Below are 18,143 nucleotides of genomic sequence, written 5' to 3' on the forward strand. Positions count from 1 at the left end.
GAAGGTAGTCAATATAGAAGGTACCAAATATACACAGATCCTGCCTTGGTGTCCAATTTGTGCATTCACCCTTATGCAGATGAATTCGATAAAGACCGCCTCATCCTTCAACATACTGTTCTCATCACCATGTAGGCTAGGTCAAGAAAAATCCCATCACAGCCATGCAATCACTAATCTTTCTGCTTCAATGCATCATTGATATGCTCCATTCACCCATGGCATGTAGTACTATATAAAACAACATTGCACCACTGGGCATGGTGTCATGCTTTAAACTTGGGTTTCATCCATCTCTGTCGCTTTTTCACATGGTGCAGTACCTGCTTCCACATTTACATTCTGTTTCAGGCTTCACAGGCTGTTTCTTCTTTCAGATTATTATGCTATAAAATGTCTGCTCCTGAATTTCTTGTAGGGTCTCTGGATCAGGAGTCCTGGAATGAGTGGGCAGAACGGTACAAGGCGAAAGGTGTAAGTATCTATGAGCTGGAAGCCTATGATCCAGCATCAAAGATAAATGACCCCCAATATCTGGCTCTGAGGGCGTTGTGGAAGTTTGGGCGGGCTAGTGAGTTCCATCCAGGCAAATGGGGAATCTATGGTGTTGAGGCTGCCACGGAGAAGCTGGGGGAGCTCAAGCATTGGAAAAGCTTCCTTGACGCGATTTCACTAGAGACCAATTTAGATGAAATTCTTCCCATACAGGATGACCTTGGCGCTTTTACGCTGATTTGGTATTATGGCCAGCTCATTCGCTGGGCGCCGAGTGCGGCCGATGCTGAAGGAAACGCCAATTTCACTCCATGGTCCGAGCGATTGAGGAAGAGAAAACCAGAGTCGAGAAGCAAAACCTTCTCCGAACCAACTCAACCCCATCCTCATGCAATTAATCTGGCTGATTATATGAAGATATATGGAGACCGGGAGAAGCAAAGTACAGGAACACGTGAACTACCATCAAGCAGTGAGAGTCAAATCTGCCAGTCTTCCGAAACTGCCTATATTGATCTAGACCCCGAAGCCTGCAGTGATGACTCCGGGCTGGATCCAAGCTACAAGGAGCAGGAAGACTTTCCCCAAGTCTCAGATGAAATTATGGTGAATGCATACTTGCTGGGTCTGGCAAGTGTGGTAACCTTCTCTGTCGAAGGCGTCGAAGCCCATTGGACCCCAGAACGGAAGGGGTACAAAGTTTGTGATGAGAAAGGCATCAAGCTGTATGAAGCAAGGACGGATGGTCATATGTTTCTATATAGTAATGGGGAGACCAAAGCCATTGTTGAAGTGAAACCCGTGGTGCGAGCCGAATTACCCAGGGTCATGATGCAGGAAGTTGCTCAAATGGCGGCATGGATCCACGCCGAAAAAGACGTTGCCTATGAGGAAAAGCTGGCGGAACAATGGTTAGTCACCCCTGCACCCAGACTTTATGTTTATGTTTAGAAGAAGTCTCCTACGCAAAGTGAGAAAGAATGTGGAGCCAGCAGCTAAGCATCTGACACCATAGGTTCCGTCGCTTGCTCTGGTCGATGAATCGACATGAGCTATATATAATCATTGCCGAGTATAACGGGGACTACGTCGACTATTTGACGAATCCACGACGCGAAGCGGAATGCGAATCTTTCATGACAATGAACCAATTTGGACCATGGGACATAAGAAACTCCACTCAAGTTGCTGAATTTGCTGCCATATTGTTGGCAGTAACTTTACAGTTGGGTAAGGGTCTGCCCCTTATCTGAAACTCTGTCGGAGGTTTTCATTTTGCACGCCTTGGTTCCCCTGGTGTCTGTTGGTTTCAAATATGCGGCTACTTTTCGAAGGGGGGAACTCGATTGGCAGTCATATTGCATGAACCAGCAGACATGTATTATTCTACAGTACCTCTACTGCTGGCTACTTACGTATTGACCGCCGAGTACCTACATATTTTCCTTTCAGGTGATTGATAGATATGAAGCTTATTGTACTGTTACGATAAAGCATAATGCTTTCTTTAGAAAACCTGCCTCAGAATACGTTCGTAACGCAATGAGCGGAATAAGAAATTGCTGGCACTCGTGTGATAATTACCTTACATTGATATCAAAAGTGAAATGAAACCCTAATATGATTTAAACGTCTTTTCCGAATCGTCAACACTGATGAAAAAAGCCTTAAGGAGCAGTAGGTCATGCTTCGGAAGCGGAGCCGTGGCAGAGCATTAGCCAACAGACCCTCCACTCATTGATCAACCACCATTTCAGATTGAGCTGCAAATTACCTCCACTGAGCCGAAAATATATACCCGTCCAGATCCACGATGTGCGGGGTAAGATGTGGCCCGCTGCGGCTTCCGAGAAGTTTGAGGGAGTCGCGGCGGGTATACCATCCCTGTCACGCTATAACCTTAAATGCTTGCCGCTCGCTCACTGTGCCTGGGTTCAGTCACATTTTCACCCCCTTAATTCCATTTACCCACGTTCAACACACAATGCACATCGTCTGGCGGGATTCGGCTGAACCAGCCGTGTACGAAGAGGCTCGTGTAGGTCGTGTATTCAATCACCGTCGACCCCAGCGCTTTCCCTTGGCAATTGTCAAAGCTACCAGCACAAAGGATATCATTGCTGCAGTGAAGCTAGCCGCCGAAAAGAACTGTCGCGTTGCTATACGATCGGGAGGACATTCATGGGCAGCATGGAGTGTCCGCGATGAATCCATCCTCATTGATCTGGGGAACTACAAGCACTTGGAAGTGGATGCAGAGAACCGCATTGCGATAGCCACTCCCAGTATGACAGGAAAGGAGCTCAATGGAGTTCTGATCAAGGATTATGGTTTGATGTTCCCGGGCGGACACTGTCCCGACGTGGGCCTGGGTGGCTTTCTGCTACAAGGCGGAATGGGATGGAATTGTCGTGTCAGTTAATGCGCTCCCACTATTGCATCTCGACTGGCTAACAAGTGTTCGACAGAATTGGGGCTGGGCCTGTGAACGAGTTCAGGCAGTGGATGTAGTGACAGCCACAGGCGAGCTGCTTCACTGCAATGCCACCCAAAACCGCGATCTCTACTGGGCAGCCAGGGGAGCTGGTCCTGGCTTCCCAGGTGTGGTGACGCAGTATCATCTGGAACTAATTCCATATCCTAAGGATGGTTTCCGCTCGTCTGGCTATGTCTATCCCATTCGACAGTACCGACAAGTCTTCGACTGGCTGCTCTCCATCACTCCTAGTTTTGACGAGGACACTGAAATCGCCGCAGTGGCCGCGTACCCAGAGGGGATTGACGAGCACTGCTTCTTTGTCCTATTCGTCGCCATGAAGTCAACCCCTGAAGAGGCCGAGAAGGCTTTACGCCCAGCGCAGATCACCCGGCCAACGGGGGCGATCCAGGAGTGGTTCTGCCAGGTGGATAGCTTGGAGAATCAATATACTAATCAAGCTAACGCTAACCCGGAGCGACACCGGTACTGCGCCGAAAACGCCTACATTCGAAATGATGCCGATGTTCCCGCCGTGCTGGAGGAGGCGTTTACGACACTGCCCCACAAGAAAGCGTTTGCCCTCTGGTACGCCATGTATCCTTGCAGCCGTCGGAAACTACCCGACATGGCATTGAGCATGCAGTCCGATCATTACTTTGCACTCTACACTGTGTGGGAGGAGGAGAAGGACGATGCGAGATGTCAAGCGTGGGTGGCTGATGTGATGAAGAGGGTCCAGCGACATGGCGTTGGGTCTTATCTGGGGGATGCGGACTTTCAGGTGCGAAAGACAAAGTACTGGGCCGATGATAATGCTCGACGGTTGATGGACATCCGCCGCAAATGGGATCCTCAGGGGCGTATCTGTGGGTATTTGGACAAGGATGATCGGTCTGGAACGAGAGGGCTGGACAATGCCAAGGAGTCGAAGTTGTGATTGATTATTGTGTTACGTGGCTGTTTGCTTGCCGGATAAATATTTTCGAGGCTTATTTGTTAGTCTGGAACAATTAGTCTCAGATTGATGCTTGAGAAATCAGTCATGTTGTACATAAGTTGGAGAGTGCCAGATGTAGATATACTATATTAGCAATAGACCACCCACTGTGAGATAATTAGTCTAAAGCGACTATGCTACAACAGATCGGGCTGTGGAGACACATAGCCCTGGCTTGGCGGATTATCCGATGCCACCTAGTTGACAGCTCATATAAGACCCATGAGGACTACTAGGATTCATTTTGGTATTATCCAACAGTGTGATACTGAAGGAGCTAAGCAGCGAGAATATGCTTTCCTTCTTTCTACGGTGTCCAGTCTCCGATGTAGAATTATTAGCGTTGACCACTTTGGGACGCACCTATTGGAAGCGTCCTCTATTCCTACCTCCATTCTATCATGGGTATAAGATAAACCATATGTCTCGGTTTTCCGGGGCAATCGGGTTAGTTCAAGTCGGGTTGTGGAGAGCAAAAGCACGAGGAACTGCGGGCGGCGGGAGACAGTCGGATAGCGGGGGAGTGATTGATCTCCAAGCGCCGGGAGGTTGAACCGAACCGATCATATATGGCACTCGGGAGGAACACACCTGCACAAGATTATATCCCACTCAGCATGTCTCCTACTAATCGACTGGACCAGGTCAGCAATCACATCTTGCCCAAAATGGTAGAACAATCTCTCCTCAACAAGGTCGCTATCGTCAGCGGCTCGTCGTCCGGTATTGGCGCCGCCATTGTGCGGGAACTCTCTGCCCGCGGAGCGAGCGCTGTTGTCAATTATCCATTCCCCGGTCTCAAAAATGAAGCCGACGCCTTGGTGGCGTCTTTGCCATCGCCGTCGGTTGCTGTTGAAGCAGATATGGGCTCAGTGTCTGCTCCACAGGCGCTGGTCGATGCCGCGGTATCGAATTGGGGTCGGGTTGATATCGTGGTCAACTGTGTTGCACTAGCAGTGAACAAGCCGTTTGAAGAGCAGACGCTGGAGGACTGGGACAGGCTGGTCAATATCAATGGACGCGGGACATTCTTATTGACTCAAGCGAGCTTGAAGCACCTCACCAAGAATACTGGGAGAATTGTCAATATCGTGAGTATTTCGGCACGAGGGCCTCCGCCAAATCAGACCATCTATGCTGGCACCAAGGGGATGGTTGATTCTTTCACAAAATGCTGGTACGTGTTAGCCATTTTCACTGCATTAGGAGCCATTGTTGATTCAAATAGGGCCAAGGAGCTCCCGCCCAAGTATGGCTGCACCGTCAATGCGGTTAGTCCGGGTCCAACCAAGACTGAGGGATTTGCAGCAGCAGGCGAAGAGCAGATGAAGATTCTCCAGCCCGTTATCGACCAGACACCAGTTGCGCCACGGATGGCTGAGCCGGATGAGATTGCGTATGCCGTGGGGTTTCTGTGTGAGGAGAGGTCGAGATGGATTAATGGGGCACATATTATTGCGTCTGGTGGACTTTTCATCGATTAGATTACTATATAATGTCTTGGAATATTCAAACAGTTAGCTTGACTGTTGCAGCCTGTCATGGATGAGCAGACGGGTTCCTTAGCATTGTGTGTAGCACTGTCATTAACAGCTATTGCGTCGGCCAACCCCTAGTTAAGCATGCCTGTGATGCCGTATATCAGATAGTTGATGGCTGTTAGAATACAAGGTCATATACTGGTCGCATTATCGTTGGCATACTGGCGCTTTAGGATTCGATAAAGCCTGGTCACACATCCTTGTTGCGAACGTCCCAGATACTTCACACCAACCAAAGATATAGCACAACCATCTGGCACAACAGCATACACCAAACATGCAGGATACGCTATGTACAAATTTACAGTTCCACGGATCTCCAAATCATTGTGCGTTGTGCAATCCAGGGCAGTGAGGCACGTGAGGCGAGCACCGAAGCGGAAGTTCAAATTCACGCGCACTCGCTTAACCCTGAGTGTTAACCTTAGCGCGTCTAGTATATTCTCATGCCTTTGTTGACGCGCCTCTGTCATAGATCGTTTCTTGACATCTATCCTCTTCACACCCCCCGTTCTCTTCACTCCATCATCCTTCAAGCGTTATCCTTCAACAGTCAGCGTTCCAGCGTCAGCGTTCAAGCGTCAAAGCGTCAAGTTACATCAGTCGTCGTTAAGCGAGATGCCTACCAACTTCAACGTTGATAGAGCGATGGCGGTGATTCGCAACGAGCATAGAAAGCTCCTGACCCTCACCTTCAGCAGCCATTTTATCTACCCAGGTCAGTTCGTCTCCAAGCGTGGTAAGTAATTCATTCCCGTATCTAGATCGCGAAGCATACTCAAAATAACCGACCAGATGCTGCCCATCCACCACGCATGTCGTTCCCTCGCCTCAAGGGCAACGGAACCTACATGATTGTTTGCCTCGATCTAGATGCCCCTTTTCCTTCGTGCCGCGTGCTCGGCCCCAAGTGCCACTGGATCCAATCTGGTCTGGAGCCGATTATGAGCGACAATGGTCACTTCTTCCTCAGAGTGGCTGCACCTTTCATTGCCAACTACGTTGGACCTAATCCTCTTCCCGGAAGTTCTCCGCACCGCTATCTGTTCATTCTCTACGAACAGCCTGCTGGCTTCGAAATCACTCGATCCTCTCCCACCGGCGGCAAGAAGATGGGAGTCTGGTCGCGCCTCCGTTTCGACCTCGATGGCTGGGCCAGAGATATTGGCCTTGGCCCTGTTGTCGGAGCCAACTATTTCGTCAGCAAGTAGCTGTTGATAACTCTGTGATTGCGTCGCTCGTTTCTGAAATTGTTTATTCGCAACAAAAGACACGAATTTGGTGATGTCGTTGTGGTGGTGAAGTTAAATTTAGCGGTCCGTCTGTATATTTTAGCATATGGTTGGGGCGTCGTGGCATTGCGTCGTTCACATTGTTTGAACTTGCTTTATTCGCACACAAGATGGGAGTTTCGTGAAGTGTGGAATCGGACCTGTATTCATGTCTATCTTCTGATGTGATACGATGCTGACCATAAATAAGACAAAGTGTAAAGGATCAGCCAATAAACTAAAATCTAATTGGTTACATTTTCAGTGACCGGTAGCTCAACCCCAACTCAGAATATAGACAGGTTACCACATTCAAACCCCATCCACCTGGATACAGACAATCACACTCAATACAATTGAATAGCAAATCACTTCTCAACCTCATCCACCCATTCCTTCGAGCTCACAACGCGTGCCTGGCGAGTAAATACCTTCTCCATCAGAACCCGATGCACCTCCAGATCCCGATCCATACACCCATCCTCCAATACAGTCACACTGTAATCGAGATCTGCGGCCGCACGAACGGTCGACAGCACAGCTCCACTGGTAATAAGCCCTGCCACTACCAACTGTGTAATACCCAATGACCGGAGGATGAGATCCAACTCAGTGGCAGTAAAAGCCGAGACACGATACTTGGTCACGATAGGCTCTTCGTTGCGGGGTGCCACGGCAGGGTGAACCTGGGTAGACTCATCGTTGTTACGGAAGCCACCCATCTCCTTGACTCTGCCCATACTGGGGTTTCGAGGGTTACATTCTGGGTGTCCGGCACGGAAGGCTGTTACCACATGAATGATGTTGAGTTGGGCGTTGCGGGCCGCCTGTGTCACAGTTGACAGAGTTTGGAGGTATTGGGAGGTGTCTTCGAGACGGTTGACGATGCCGTTTTGTACGTCGAGGAGAAGGAGGGCGGCTTTTTCAGTTGCCATGGTCGTTGACTTTCTTAGTATATTTGCAGTAGAATAGTGACTTTATGATTGTTTGACTTTGGTGATGAGCAGTTGCTGGGTACACTTGGTCATTTTATGCTTGCTGCTGGAAACCCGGTAACGGGATCTATAGCTGAGGATCTGTTCTATGATTGGTGGGGACACCCGGTTCCGGGATAGAAAGCCGGTACCGGGATTGCCTCGAGCTGTCACAATAACGGACGGTGGACATTTTTTCTTTCTACTTCCTTTACCATATTTTTCTTGGGTGGTGAACTTCATTTCTGTTCAAATCCGAGAAACCTTTTGCAAAGAAATCAAGGGTCCAATATGAACGCCAACCCATCCTCTTCATCGGCTACAGAGGCCAACGCCCCCGATATAGAAAAAGAGCCGGAGCAGAATGCACCACCCAGGCTAGATGTATTCTCAGTCTTTACAGTCAACCAAAAAAGAGCCATGGTGGCCACTGGCTCTATGGCAGCCTTCTTCTCGCCACTCTCTTCGAGCATCTACTTCCCTGCCATGGACACGATAGCAGCAGCGCTGAACGTCTCCACATCCAAGATTGATCTGACTGTCACGACCTACCTGGTGAGTCTGGAATCTCCGTTAAGAGCAGTATAGTCAATAACAGTATATCCTTTACTCCAGATAATGCAAGGCATAGCGCCCATGTTGATCGCCGGATTCTCAGACACGGCCGGCAGACGTCCCGCCTACATAATCTGCTTCACCGTCTACATCGCCGCCAACCTCGGCCTCGGCCTCCAAAATGACTACGGCTCACTACTCGGCCTACGATGCCTCCAAAGCGCAGGAAGCAGCGGCACTGTGGCGCTGGCCAACGGCCTGGTTGGAGACCTAGTCACATCTGCAGAACGAGGAACATACATCGCATTCGCTTCGTTAGGGAGCATGCTCGGGCCTTCTCTATCCCCGATCATCGGTGGACTCCTCAGTCAGTACCTCAACTGGCACTGGATATTCTGGTTCCTTCTCATCTACTCAGCCGCCTTTTCCCTCCCCCTCTTGCTCTTCCTCCCTGAGACCTGCCGCAAGGTCGTAGCGGACGGCTCCATTCCACCCCCAACACTAAACAAAAACCTAAGCGACACAATCCGGCACCGCAACCGAAAGGCCAAAGGTCTCGTCGTAGAGGAAAGCAAACTGGCCGAAGTGCGGAAGAACTATGCCTTCCGGTGCCCATCACCCATGTCCACACTAAAGGTCACCGCCGACCTCGAAACAGGCGTTATCCTCCTAGCCACCGGACTAACCTTCGCCTGCTTTTACGCCGTAATGACTGGAGCGACAACCTCCTTCCACGACATCTACCACCTCAACAACATCCAAACAGGACTAATGTACATACCGATCGGAGCCGGCGGCATCGTCTCAGCATTCACAACGGGCCGTCTAATGGACTGGAACTATCGTCGACATGCCGCCAAGGCCGGACTCCCTGTCATCCGAAACGTGCGACAAGACCTTACGAACTTCAATATCGAAAAGGCACGGCTGGAAGTCGGACTGCCCATGTACTACACGTGCATAGTATCCATGATTGCCTACGGCTGGGTCCTCGGTCATAAGGTGAATCTGGCTGCGCCGGTCATCCTACTCTTCATCTCGGGGTGGAGTCTGAATGGCACATCGCAGGTCTTGAATGCCATTCTTGTTGATCTGTGGCCTGGTCGATCTGCAGCTGCAACGGCAGCGAGTAATCTCTTCCGGTGTGAGTTGGGAGCTGCAGCTTCGGCGGCTATCACACCTATGAGTGAGGCGATGGGACAAGGGTGGGCGTATACCACGCTTGGTTTAATTTCTGTGGCTGTGTCGCCGAGCTTGTGGGTTGTTATGCAGAAGGGGATTACATGGAGGCAGAAAAGGCTGAGGAGGGAGCGGGAACGGGCAGCTAGAAGTCACTAGGCGGAGGTTGATGTGAAATGGATGAAGGTGAGATGTGTCTGAATGGGAGTATAGCTTGTTTAGAATTTGTTAGATGGTGCATAAAAGTATATGTTTAGCGCTTGACTATGGGAACCCCTAGATTATACAGTTTTGTGTGTTCACTTACGTTAGACTCTCCGTATGCATCTGGCTATTTGGAACTACTTCCGAAAGTTTAATAGACTTGATGGGCGCGCTACGACTACACGGTATGTTATACAGTTGAGGGATCAGTTTGAGTGTTGGGAGAATCTAGGTTGCTCCTCTTAAAAAGTCGTATCATTCCGCATGAAAAAAAAAAAAAAAAAAAAAAAAAAACCACCCAAAGGAAAAGAAAATTAATAGGGAAGAAAAGGTAAGATACTTCAAAAGTCAAGACGAAGAAAGACGAAGCAAACAGCGAATATGATGCAGGGGAATTATACATGAGGCCCTTGGGTGGTACATGAAAGGTAAAGACAGAGAGAAGGCAGGAGAAGAGCATGAAATAGAACACGGTGAAGAGATATTGGAAATAGGAGCAGGGGCATAGGGAGATTAACGGACGAAAGGAGGGTGTAAAAAGTATGAACGGTGAGGTAATGAGAGGAAAGGCTGTATGATAATGGAGAAAGGCATAGAAGGTCGGCAAGATAGTATTGACGCAAAGGGGGAACCGGCGACGGGGATATAGAAACAAAGAAATTCAAGGGGGAGAGAGAAGTCTTCCTCCAGCAGCTGCCAAAATCGCAAACAAACCATAAACCGGCCCCACTGATATTTCTCTTTGGCCACTCTCGATTTCCGCGCCACAAGCTTCCTCTGACGCCATATATATGGGTTTAGTGGTCAGACTTGGAGTAATAAATGTGGCTAGAGAGAAAACAAGATTATCAAAACAGAGATATCAGTGGAGTGGCACGCTAGGTAGGGCATGGTGTTAGACTACATCTGACCGGCCGACAAAACCACAGAAACACCGATGAAGTCACCACCTGAATGATTCCAACCTGCATTTCCCCAAGACTTCCAGTCACAACTTTCCTCTGACTCGAGTAATATCAATTTAATGGCCACAATTGGAGTAGATAAATGTGGCGGCGGAGAGGAGAAGGATGTCAAGACGGAGTCATCCTTGTGATGACATGTTACAGTCAGTTTACGACCGTCTCTCAGGGCTCGTGTGGTGTAGTGTATGGTGGTAAATGGTCTACTAGAGTTCAGATTGGATGTAGACGGTGAGTTTCGATTGATCCAAATAGGTGATTCTATTCAGGTCTCATATAGACAAAGCTTATAGACACGACAATGAACCACCATTGAACAGAGACACCCATCGTCTAGTCACAACAACAATTAGAGACAATATATTCCACATAACCGGCAATACAGAAACATGGATATACATGATGTTAGTGAAGAAAAAAGGGGACGATACGGCCACACCAGCCAGGGCTTTGTCCTCAGCCTTCGCTCATGTCACACCCACCGTCTACCCTGGAAGGTAAGAGTTGTTCCCCATAAGATAAAAGCTTGTGTTATTACTGCAGAGAGAAATCCCACCGCCGCCATCTTTATCAGTCACCCCCTGAGCTATAAGAATTATAACCCCATCAAGGATGACCCAAAGAATGACGGTGGCAGACTTTCCGTCCGCTTAAAAACGAAGCCTTACCCTTGAGGATCGAGCCAACCTTCTATGGTAGGCGGATGGTAGGGAGCATGGGCGAAGGTCGATGTGGAGGAAGCCTGGCTGGTGTAGCCGTAGCGCCTCGAAAAACCAAAAGAAAAAAAAAAAGGAAAGACAAACTCGGCAGTAAATACTGCTAAGAGCTGCAAAGCAGTGCCAGAGCATTTCCATAATGCTCACTACACTATTCAGATGCACCATTAGAAACCTCCATCGTCAGAGACATACCACTCAAAATGGTGGATTTATTGACTAACTGTTGAGGGGTTAGAAGTGCACAACTTTCTGTGTAGCTGCATCATGGTCAGCCAGGCACCGTTGAGCAGTGTGATGATAAATTGTGGACGAGGAGGGACATCAGGTCCTATTTATGCTTGGGACAGGTGGCAAATCTTTGACTTCCAGGTTCCTCAGCAATGGTGTTAACGGGGAGTTCCTAAAGTTTTGGTAAAATCTCCGTTTGATTATACGCAGACTCTATGCACCACAACTGCACCTGTGTCAGTCATTCCCATATGGTAGGCGTGAGTATCACATTTCTCGAAAAATGGGATTTCCCACCTTACCATCGGGTTCTTGGAGTATCGGTGTTGCACCAAATAGAGTCATCCCGTCTGATATTCTCAACATCAGTGGAGACGTAAGACAATATAGGGATTTCCCACTTAAGACATCACAAATTCTGTGACTAGCCAGTCTGGCCTAATAGAAATTGGAAGACAGCTAAGATAGAGCACATTAAGTGGAAGTCATATCATCTCGAATAATTCCACCTCTGAAGACACACAAAACCTTGATGCTACCGTTTCGATGAATCCGAGAAACACTGGGAGTTTCGGGGCCTTGAATCTAATCCACATTTGAATATCTTCTACTACAATTCTTATTACGCGTCACAATATATTCAGTCGGAATGTTCCGTCAGACTCGCTTATTATCATTACGTGAAATTCCACTGCCAAGACAACTAACAGGCTCTCAACATCATGGTCCTTAATGCGGTATATTCCTGTGCCACAGGATCTTTAACCGTCCAACGAAGGCCACCATGTATACATGGTCAACTCCTTCTCAAGCCAGTCTTTAAGTCTGCCCTGATGAAGGAGGAAAAAAAGGGATGAATATGGAATGTCTATTGATCACTCGTCTTACTTACTTAACGGGAAGATAGAGGATGGTGGGACGAATCTGTCCTAGATGAACAATGCTGAATTTACACTCTGACTCGCCTCTTTAGCCTATGCGTGTGAATTCTGTACCTGATATTCACATTCTTGACGCCATCTGGCAGCGTACATTTCTACATTCAGATATGGGCAATCGGGCTACTGCAGAGACCTTTCTATTTTACTTATAGATACATATTGACGTCTTGTGATGTATTATAAACGTACGACATTTTGTAATTCCATTTTGATGGACTCAATTCATTGCTACTGCCCCAAAGTGGGTCAATCCTCGAATCTCCGACACTTCCGATGCATCAGTTTTATTTTCCTGGTCGAGGGGGTTCGGAGGAAAGATGTCCCCATATTCTCCAGGGCTCTGTCTGGCCCAACACCCAAAATCTTTACTCAGATCATCCACTCGCTTTTTGATATCCTCAATAACCACCTTGCACAGATGCCAGCGCCACTTGACGTAGCTGTTCAGGATCATCTGCTCAGCATGTTCGGGACTAAATTCAAATGCACTTTCAACTATCATGTAGTTAGTAAGACGAGAAACAATCTCATCTAGCGATGAGAGGTATGAGGACTTAACTCACCAATATACACCAACTCTTCAAGTTGCCCACACAGGTCAACCAACAGTTGATAAATGGCAGTCTGATGGTGCCAGACACTCGGCTCGGCCACGACTTGGTAGAAGTTAATTTGTTTGAGAAAGTGCATGGATTCATCATAATCGGTAACTCCGCTTCTGATATCGTATACCCTGTCGAGTGAGTCGATCTTGACAAGCTTCACAAGGCATTGCGACGCGTAGATATCATTCTGATCGATCTGGAGGAACATGTGGTTCTGGTCTTCTTGGGCTTTCTGCTGGAAAGATGCAAGTCCAGGCTCCCATTTATAATAGGTATCCCACTCTTCGTGGTTGCATCCGTTGGTTGCTGTCATGTTGAGGAGCCTGCTAAGATGGGGTGTGAACAGCGCTGGGTTCAGATACGGCTTAGTAAGTCTGGAAGTGATGTTGCCGGTAGGTTTGGAGGTGAATATGAAGCAGCTGTGGGTAAGTTGTTTATATATCGGTGAAGGCAGTGTGCATGATGAAGGGTATATGAACGTTCAGTGAAGCCATGGGATGGTATCTGAGATTATATATTATGTCCTATGGAATATACCACCAAGACCGGTCGTGAAACTTCCAATATGAGCGCATATTGCCGACTATGCATCAGATCACAGATGGGTGTATCAGGACGTAAGATTGGAGGGAGCAGGTAGGATCAATTGCCAGGACATTCCAAAACGTTGCCTTTAAAACAGAGGGATATGACCGGAGGGTAAATATGCGTTTCTTCGGTTGTATTCTCTGCACAAACGTGGCAGAAAGTCAGGGTAGCAGCTGAAAGAGACCTCAATACAGACTTTATCGCTGCTAATCAGGCGCGTATTTGGGCCCAAGGGGGATTACATCAAACCCCGGCTGGTAAGAGTGTTAACTACCGATCTACTCAATCGGTCACCAAAGTCGAGGGGAAAGCTGGGTCCTACAATTTGTCAGGGTCTTCCCGTAAAAAGCAAGCAAGATATCAGGTGAGATTCGACAGAATCTCCGTTTTTCGTGTCGCTGATCCAAGCGAGCCAATAAGATCGGTTGGAAATAAATTCATGTCCAGATAGCAAGAAAAGCAATTATAGAAATCGCCACATCCGTGAGCTTAGCGTAGCTTGAGTCTGCATGAGACTACTTGTGAGTGCAGTAGCGCCTTCATGAATACGTAGATATCGGTGATTCATGAAGCTACTGCGCCAGTGGCGAATTGGAATATGACAAATAACATGCAATAGTCAATTCCTGCGAGAGTAGTATGCAACAAGTTCGGGTTGCCCGTAATTTCACCGCCGGTGTATTCCTCTATAAAGCCGGGCTATAGGATTTTTTCTCAAACACCCCATATCATCACCATCGCTGTGCTATCTTCGATCACTCCGATCATGTCTTCTCACGCCACAAGAACGACCAACAAGTTCCAAGAGGTCACCAAAGGCCTGAAGGAGATCACCGCTCATTCTATAAGCTCCTCCCAAGTTCATATTGAGAACCCCATCGGCTCTGTACAGGTGCCTGTGGGATTGGCCGGCCCGCTGCTCGTCCAGGAGATCGGGAAGGCCGGCGAGCAAAAGGGCGAAGAGGTCTATGCTCCTCTGGCTACCACCGAAGCGGCCCTGATTGCCAGTTGTAGTCGGGGCTGCAAGGCGTTTAGTCGAAGCGGGGGCGTCCACATCACATCACTTAGTGATACCATGTCCAGGTACGAACCTCACAACCATCCATTCATTGGCAGCCAGCGAAGAGCTTCAATCGAACGGGAAAAATGATAACTGGGCATTAGGACCCCAGCCTTCAAGTTCGATTCGCCCACCGACGCTCTACTCTTTGCCGAGCAAATTCCTACTTTCAATATTGAACTGAAACGGATTGCCGAGACTACCAGTCGTCATCTTCGGCTACTTTCCGTAACGCCCACGGTAATGGGCTCCGAAACCCACCTGAAATTCAACTATGCATGTGGCGACGCTGCCGGCCAGAACATGGCCACCATCGCCACTCACCACGCCTGCCGCGAGATGCTGTTAAGCCCTGCTGTTGCTCAGCTGCTCAAGATTCGCGGATTCCTCATAGAGGCCGGTCTGTCGGCAGACAAGAAAGGAAGCTGGTCACATCTGATGGAACCACGGGGTGTAGAAGTCATGGCATGGGGTTCTATTACCGATGAGGCTGCTAGAGAGGTGCTCGGATGTACATCTGAGGCCATGTACAAGGGAATTTCTCAGCTGCAGTCCGCGAACATCAGGGCAGGAGTACATGGCAACAGTATCAACGCCATGAACATCGTGACGGCTCTTTTCATCGCGACAGGACAAGATGTCGCCAGCATCGCCGAAGCATGCTGGAACCAGCTCGTGCCCGAATACAACAACGAAACCAAGGTGATAACTTTGTCGTTGTACATCCCATCGCTCCCAGTGGCCATCGTGGGCGGCGGCACACACCTGGGCCCTCAGCGAGAGGCTCTTGAACTCATGAACTGTAGCGGACCTGGAAGGAAAGGTCGGCTCGCTGCGTTAATAGCTGCGTTTGCCCTTGCCTTGGAAGTGAGTACTGCGGGGGCCCTGCACACTGACACCTTTACCCAAGCTCATAAGGGCCTTCGCCGAAAGCCCGTTGGTGACAACGATGCAAAGCTCTGATTTAGAGTTGAATGATCACGAACAACGTCCGTCGAACGACAATTTTCATATATAGCAGTACTGAATAGGATGTTCTCCTTTCTCTCCAACTCGAAATTCTATATGTTCCTGGTAGCTGGCTCTGTATTTTACCTCCACGACTTAAGTAAATCCTGCACAAAGAGGCAGTAATGAGTCTCGGACGTTCCAACACCTTCACAGTAATCTGCTTCATAGTCCATTCAGACTTTGCTTGAGACAGCCAACCCCATCTTAGCACCATTCTCGTCTTTGACAACCACCGGCAGCACCATCACCGCCTCAACTCCATCTACTCGGTCGGGATCGAATTCGTCCCAGTATTCCTTTGGCTCTTTCCATCCGCTCATCTTCTCGGTTTTAGCAGGAGGCCAAACCATACACCCGAGGTAATACACTCCGAATGCGAGAAGCAGGCCAACAGGGTACGCGACAAAGTAAAACCGTTGTATACCCAAGGGTGCCTTGACGCCCATCTGGTTTAGAAAACCGTAGAAGTTCGGCGCAACTGCTACAAGATAAGCACCGAAGCCGCGTAGATTGAATCCGTGAAAGAAGTAGTAAACGCCATCGGTACGTGCTGTATATAATGCCGGAATGTCAAGCCATCCCCGTCGGATCAGGTAGTAGTCGCATATCAAAACACCAGCGATAGCAGAGAGAAAGATTTGGTAGGAGGAGAGGAAGGTGATGAATACGGCCGCTGTGGCGAGGAGGTACCATGGGCAGATAGCGAAGGACAGGACTACATCAGATTAGTAACTGCAAGACTAGACTCATTGACCAATACTGACTAGCACAGATAAAGAAGCCTCGTTTAACGGTAATGTACCGAGGAAGTAAAGCCGCAATGTCGTTTCCAGCACTGCAAAGTATGAGTCATTAGCCAAAAGATTGCCATAAAAACTATAGGATACTCACGGAATAGAATTCTCGAAAATGGCGGAAAAGACAGTCGAGTACACGAATGCCAATGAAATGAACGCACAAGCAGCGCGATTGCCCGGCGTGTATCTTTCTCCATCCATCAGCTTGTCCAAAAATGTCAGGGGATTCCATATCAGCTGACTTCGTTAGTATATGACCTAAATGAAGATTCGTTGGGAAAGGTGAGACGTACCTCCCCGAATATGCTTCTGCTACATCCAGCAATGATGTTGCCGATGACAGCCACTAGTAGTCCAGAGAGCGGAAAGCTGATGACCTGTGCTAGGATCACGTCGCTAGGCTTCCTTGCGTACCGCTGGAGGTCCGCGGCATTGGAGATGAAGGTCCCGCAGCTGGCCAGTCCCAAAAACAGGAACTTGCAAATAAGCCAGCTCTTGGCTCTTCCATGAACTGTGGAAGCCTCGTGAAGGGCAGGAGGGTTACCCCCAGCCAGGCATACTACCCAAGCTAACATGGCGAAAGCGCCACCATAGTAGACTACTACTTTGATGTAGATAAGCTTCTTCATCTTAGGCACAGGAACCACAAGGAATGCGCAGTTGATAAGCCTGTCGCCTATTAGCGTCTCGCATCTATCGGGTGGACTTGTACCTACCAGTAGACGAGAAAGCATATCATTTGCGCAGACGACAAGGCAGACTTTGGTCCCATCTTATCAGGGATACGAGCGATTGATGGGAAGATTGCATGCAGGAAAACACTAAATCGGTCTCAGTCATATGCGTCGGAAAGGACCGCGACACATACTATAAACACTGGGCTCCTTGGGTGACATTGACTCCATTCCAGACGATACTCATTACTGCCCGGTTGAACGTTGGCCAGAGGGCACCCCAAGGACCAAAGCTAGAACGACACAAGACTGGAAAGGGGATTCGATACATCGCACCAGCCCGCCCATTGAGAGCCATTAGGCACCCTGCGAGGAACTGGCCAGTAAAAGAGCAGGCGATGGCCTCCCACATGGTCAATCCCATGGATACGCCGGTGCTTGATGCGTACAAGTTGCTCACGTTGGCCGTAGCCGAGAACCAGAAGAAGAGGTATGTGAGGCGTGTCCATTTTCGGTCCTTAGTTGGAGTTGGTCGGATCGAGTCATTATCCAGAACGCCGACTGGCCTGGTGTTACCATTTTGATCGACACTCTTGACAAGCAACCGTTCGTGGATCGCTTCCCATATGGAACTCATGTTGTCAGTTCTGAGATCTGCGGTTTGACGAAGATTGATGCAGGCCCTCGGCCGCATTTATTCAACCGACCACATGAGCCGATAAGGAATGCCATGATTCTGTAGCGGTCGGACACACGTTATCTCTTGGCTGCGACCTAAAACGGCTTGGAAAGGTTCCTTTATCATCTGGGCAAACCTGGCGGGTTCTCCTTGTGCTACTACCTTTTAAGCTCGGGCCAATGAG

At 48.8% G+C, this 18,143-nt stretch overlaps 9 protein-coding genes across 9 annotated transcripts; 6 read left to right on the plus strand and 3 right to left on the minus strand.

The window, feature by feature from the left end:
• Positions 1 to 393: 393 nt before the first annotated feature.
• Positions 394 to 1,748, plus strand: BO88DRAFT_429656 (uncharacterized protein; the record flags this gene model as incomplete). Its single annotated transcript, XM_025709176.1, has 2 exons — positions 394 to 1,406; positions 1,511 to 1,748. The coding sequence occupies 2 exons, from the start codon at positions 394 to 396 to the stop codon at positions 1,746 to 1,748; spliced, it is 1,251 nt and encodes a 416-aa protein (XP_025558096.1).
• A 725-nt stretch (positions 1,749 to 2,473) lies between these two features.
• Positions 2,474 to 3,959, plus strand: BO88DRAFT_374595 (FAD-binding oxidoreductase). Its single transcript, XM_025704307.1, has 2 exons — positions 2,474 to 2,908; positions 2,964 to 3,959. The coding sequence occupies exons 1-2, from the start codon at positions 2,480 to 2,482 to the stop codon at positions 3,909 to 3,911; spliced, it is 1,377 nt and encodes a 458-aa protein (XP_025558097.1). The 5' UTR covers positions 2,474 to 2,479; the 3' UTR covers positions 3,912 to 3,959.
• A 629-nt stretch (positions 3,960 to 4,588) lies between these two features.
• BO88DRAFT_429658 (SDR family NAD(P)-dependent oxidoreductase) lies at positions 4,589 to 5,455 on the plus strand (the record flags this gene model as incomplete). The annotated part of the gene is made up of 2 exons (XM_025709177.1): positions 4,589 to 5,148; positions 5,200 to 5,455. 2 exons carry the CDS (start codon positions 4,589 to 4,591, stop codon positions 5,453 to 5,455), a joined length of 816 nt encoding a protein of 271 aa, XP_025558098.1.
• A 675-nt stretch (positions 5,456 to 6,130) lies between these two features.
• On the plus strand, positions 6,131 to 6,723 carry BO88DRAFT_351446 (YbhB/YbcL family Raf kinase inhibitor-like protein; the record flags this gene model as incomplete). Its single annotated transcript, XM_025703537.1, has 2 exons — positions 6,131 to 6,251; positions 6,308 to 6,723. 2 exons carry the CDS (start codon positions 6,131 to 6,133, stop codon positions 6,721 to 6,723), a joined length of 537 nt encoding a protein of 178 aa, XP_025558099.1.
• Positions 6,724 to 7,035: 312 nt separating this feature from the next.
• On the minus strand, positions 7,036 to 7,773 carry BO88DRAFT_181129 (cysteine hydrolase family protein). Its single transcript, XM_025701741.1, has one exon. It carries the CDS (start codon positions 7,716 to 7,718, stop codon positions 7,152 to 7,154), a length of 567 nt encoding a protein of 188 aa, XP_025558100.1. The 5' UTR covers positions 7,719 to 7,773; the 3' UTR covers positions 7,036 to 7,151.
• Positions 7,774 to 8,048: 275 nt separating this feature from the next.
• Positions 8,049 to 9,650, plus strand: BO88DRAFT_351131 (MFS transporter; the record flags this gene model as incomplete). Its single annotated transcript, XM_025703528.1, has 2 exons — positions 8,049 to 8,312; positions 8,373 to 9,650. The coding sequence occupies 2 exons, from the start codon at positions 8,049 to 8,051 to the stop codon at positions 9,648 to 9,650; spliced, it is 1,542 nt and encodes a 513-aa protein (XP_025558101.1).
• Positions 9,651 to 12,762: 3,112 nt separating this feature from the next.
• BO88DRAFT_419515 (uncharacterized protein) lies at positions 12,763 to 13,463 on the minus strand (the record flags this gene model as incomplete). The annotated part of the gene is made up of 2 exons (XM_025708395.1): positions 12,763 to 13,040; positions 13,109 to 13,463. 2 exons carry the CDS (start codon positions 13,461 to 13,463, stop codon positions 12,763 to 12,765), a joined length of 633 nt encoding a protein of 210 aa, XP_025558102.1.
• A 1,041-nt stretch (positions 13,464 to 14,504) lies between these two features.
• BO88DRAFT_458139 (hmg-CoA reductase) lies at positions 14,505 to 15,761 on the plus strand (the record flags this gene model as incomplete). Its single annotated transcript, XM_025711027.1, has 2 exons — positions 14,505 to 14,815; positions 14,903 to 15,761. 2 exons carry the CDS (start codon positions 14,505 to 14,507, stop codon positions 15,759 to 15,761), a joined length of 1,170 nt encoding a protein of 389 aa, XP_025558103.1.
• Positions 15,762 to 15,896: 135 nt separating this feature from the next.
• Positions 15,897 to 17,974, minus strand: BO88DRAFT_397480 (nucleobase cation symporter-1 family protein; the record flags this gene model as incomplete). The annotated part of the gene is made up of 6 exons (XM_025705282.1): positions 15,897 to 16,524; positions 16,574 to 16,644; positions 16,701 to 16,843; positions 16,900 to 17,275; positions 17,323 to 17,427; positions 17,475 to 17,974. 6 exons carry the CDS (start codon positions 17,972 to 17,974, stop codon positions 15,983 to 15,985), a joined length of 1,737 nt encoding a protein of 578 aa, XP_025558104.1. The 3' UTR covers positions 15,897 to 15,982.
• Between the last annotated feature and the right edge of the window lie 169 nt (positions 17,975 to 18,143).

The sequence above is a fragment of the Aspergillus vadensis genome (genome assembly GCF_003184925.1).
Source record: "Aspergillus vadensis CBS 113365 unplaced genomic scaffold BO88scaffold_31, whole genome shotgun sequence".
NCBI classification, from domain to species: Eukaryota; Fungi; Ascomycota; class Eurotiomycetes; order Eurotiales; family Aspergillaceae; genus Aspergillus; species Aspergillus vadensis.